The sequence below is a fragment of the Pteropus vampyrus genome, unplaced genomic scaffold, assembly GCF_000151845.1.
Source record: "Pteropus vampyrus isolate Shadow unplaced genomic scaffold, Pvam_2.0 Scaffold359, whole genome shotgun sequence".
Classification (NCBI taxonomy): Eukaryota; Metazoa; Chordata; class Mammalia; order Chiroptera; family Pteropodidae; genus Pteropus; species Pteropus vampyrus.
Window position 1 is genome coordinate 913,438 of NW_011889140.1, and position 3,581 is coordinate 917,018.

Below are 3,581 nucleotides of genomic sequence, written 5' to 3' on the forward strand. Positions count from 1 at the left end.
GTCTAAATATATCCCAAGTTTGCTTATCAATGAAATCTGACCCATAGTAAGGTTTTCTCCAAAGCACTGCAGTCTCCTCATTTTGAGGGCGCATTTTCGGGCCCCATCCCCCTTTAAACATCCCCAAATGACTCTCTGCCTCTATCAATGTTGGCTTCTTCACAGGAGGCCACCACCTACCAGATGTTACATCCGTCACTTTAAACGAGTTCCCCTTGACATACTGATTATTTCGTTTTTCTTGTCTTTTAGCCAGAACCTCCTTAATGTATTTTCTTGGTTCTATCAGTGCGTGCAGGGTTGACGGTTCTAGGACTGCAAGGTTTTCTCTCTCTCTCACGCGCTGTTTGCTGTCTCCAACTAAGCGAGCTTCTTGAACCCTGGCTCTGTTCACCTTGCTTTAGGAGAACTTCCGACACTTCCCCAAACCCCAATTCCAGTACTGTTTCAATTTACTTTTGTAACTTCTAAGGGAGACTGTCTCTTCACGGATCACAGGCTCCTCTGCCAGAGAAGGGCTCAGGCGCTGAGTCCTACATAATCAGATAAACCCCCTACTTCCTCTCCGCTTTTCTTTCTGTTTTCTGCCTGATTCTGTTCAACTCCAGAAATCAAGCTGTTGGGCTCTGAAGGTCAACTGTGAAGGTGTTTGAGTTAATAACCTCGCCAAGCCACTCTACACTGACCCCTGGCCTCCCAGTGCACTCATATTTCTCCCCTTGGAATTAGATGCTCAGTCATCTGCCAGGGGACCTCGCCCAGACGGTCTCTGACTTGAACTATCTGAGGACTCTTTACCAAGCTGTTAGGGGAGACTAACAGCCCACATAGCTCATGCTGCACAAGCCACTCTTGGTCCAGGAAGGCTGCTGCATTCTTGCCAACCAATCAAACCAATACCTCAATCACAGAAGATTAATGTCCCTTTGCTTCTATCTTTGAAAGGGAAAAATAGCTAATGTGATTCTCTCCTTCATAAAGGCCTCTATGCAGTAAGGCCTGGGATTAAATTATACAATCATGACATCTATCTGTTTGAAAGCCTGTCACTCTTATGCTACATTTGCCAACTTGTCCCTTTATCAGAGGGGCTCAATACTGTGAGATGTGGAAAAGGGAGCATTATGATGCGGGGTAATATAATTCTAAATACCATCAAGGCCATAAAATGGGGAGTAAGTGATAAATAATTTATATTTATCAGAATGACAGACTCTTATTACAAGTTCAGCAATATGATATCCTCCCGTACAGCACAGACATGGACGGGGAAAGAGATCAGAATTTCAATAGTTTGCTAGGATTGGACTGAATTCCTCTTTAAAGGCCTATGAACCTGGTATGAACCTCATGATATTTTTCTCACCAGTCCCTAGAAAAGAGAGCGCTAGTCTTCTCACAAGACAGTCAGCCGGCAGAACAAAGAAATCCAATTCAACGAGATAATGTGGAAAAGATAAGAAAACGGGGCAATAATAAACAGGGCTAATGCGTTATTGTCGCTTCTAATCTTTTCTTCATTCCAACTCTACCAGCATAAAGCAGAGATGTCCATTCACTCCTTTATTCTTAATTCATTTCTTCATTCATTCACTCACTGCCTTAAACACCGGGACCGTGTAAGAGACTGTATTAGGAATTACGGATGATGCAACAAGGAGATACAATGCTCACCTTCAAGTAGTTTATCCTCCAACACCGCACCCTGGACTAAACTTTGGGAAGCATAACTCTAGCTGTAGAAAGAAAAAGTGAGCGTGTGCCTCAGCTGAACACAAATTACCTTTTTTTCATTCCCCTATATTGATGGTATCTGGCTAAATCAGAGTGGTTCCCACTTGAAAATGTCTTCTTGGGACCAGGTTCCTGATTTGAAATGCAAACGTTCAAATCTTTTCATTTCTTAAGCAGTATAATCAGAGCAAAGTCATTTCTCAAACGATCAATTAGACTTTAATACATTTTTAGGACAGATGCAGAAATAGCCCATGATCTGAAAGGCATCTCTCTCGGAAAACAAACTCATCTCTACACACATGACCAAAACTCCAGGCCCTTCCTCTTTTTTTTTTTACTCTCATACATCAGCACAGTGTAAGATATACTTATTTTTAGTACAGGCATACCTCAAAGATATTGCCGGTTTGGTTCCAGACCAGTGAAATGCGTCAAGTCTTGTAATAAAGTGAGTCGGAATCTTTTCGCTGCTGGAGGGTCTGGTGCTCAATTTGTAAAACACGCAACACCTGTGAAGCACAATGAAGCAGGGCTGAGGTACGCCTGTAAGGACTTGCGCACGTGCTTGATTAAAAACACCTTTTCCGCTATCCTCTCTGAGCAAAGGAGTGGCAGCAGTTCAGCTGTGTATGCGACTCTCCTGCCACTTGGCCATCTTTTCTTTTAGGGTGGGCTCTAGAGTTTATTTTTCGGTCCAAAGCGTTTATTTACTAAATTTACACTAAGCTCAGAATACACTTTTTTGCAACATTTCCCCCCCATTGCTGAAGCTGCGCTCGAGATGGGAAGGCTGAAGGACGTGGCAGCGGCCGCTAGCTACCAAATTTCAGTGACTGTGAGCAGAGGTGTTGGGTTGGTCCCCTTCCTTCCAGCAGTGACACTGGGGGCTTTGGGCCACATGAAAGAAGAGAGTAGCGCTTCACCACCATAATAGCTTTCAGAAGAACCCGCCCTCCCCCACCACACACAGCCTACCTCATTCCCCGCCGGAACATAACCTTGATATTGAATTAGGAAGTGAATTAGCAAATTTCTCAAAAGCGTCCAGCACACCAAGCTCTTCTGCGCCTCCGGGGCTGGGAATGGCCTTTCCTTCCCCAACCCTCTCCTGCCTCCAAAGCCCTAACGTATCTTTCAAAACGCAGTTCGGGAAGCAACTCCCACGCTGTTTTCTACATCCCAGGCCACCTCAGCGGAATCGACTCCTTCCCACAGCGAGCTTCTCAATGCAGCTGCAACAACGTACACCCATTCTCTTACAGCCCAGGAGACGGCCTGAAACCCAGGCGCCCCAGGCCCGCCTGCCTCGCGGAGGCGGGGCGGTGGGGAGGACCCGTTTCTTGTTTTTCCATCTTCCGGGGCTGCGTGCATTTCCGGGCACCCGGCCCCGCCCTCAGACCCCGCTGATTTGTGCTTCCCTCACGTGTCCCTCCCCATCACCAACTCGTCTGCCTTCTTCATTCCCTTACTGGGACCCTTCAGATTACACCAGGCCCACCAGGGCGGCTCAGGTTAATGTCCCCATCTCCTGAGAGCCTTCAATGAATCACCTCTGCAGAGTCCCCTCTGCCTGCAAGGTGGCACACTCACAGGTTCTGGGGATAAAGACAGACGCCTCTTTGGGAAGGGAACATTATTCTATTACACCTCCTTCAGAAGCACCACTCTCCTGTTTCAAATGGCCATGTCAGGCGCATAACACTTGGGGACATTTTGTTTATAAAGGTCTCCCTAACACGCTATTGTCTCCTTGGGTCTTTACATTGTTTCTCCAGCACCTGGAATGTGCTTGTTACTTAGCAGGTGTTCAATAAATCGAACTGAATGTTTGTAGGAAAGAAACT

At 46.2% G+C, this 3,581-nt stretch overlaps 1 protein-coding gene across 4 annotated transcripts in view; it reads right to left on the minus strand.

Annotated features, from left to right (window-relative positions):
• Nucleotides 1-3,581, minus strand: part of LOC111731293 (serine/arginine repetitive matrix protein 1-like) — a 461,631-nt gene that overhangs the window by 367,365 nt on the left and 90,685 nt on the right. For all 4 annotated transcript variants that reach the window (XM_023522879.1, XM_023522878.1, XM_023522880.1 and 1 more), the window contains one exon: nucleotides 2,127-2,246. In XM_023522879.1, coding sequence (XP_023378647.1) covers nucleotides 2,127-2,246 — 120 coding nt within the window. The remainder of the gene's footprint in view (nucleotides 1-2,126; nucleotides 2,247-3,581) is intronic.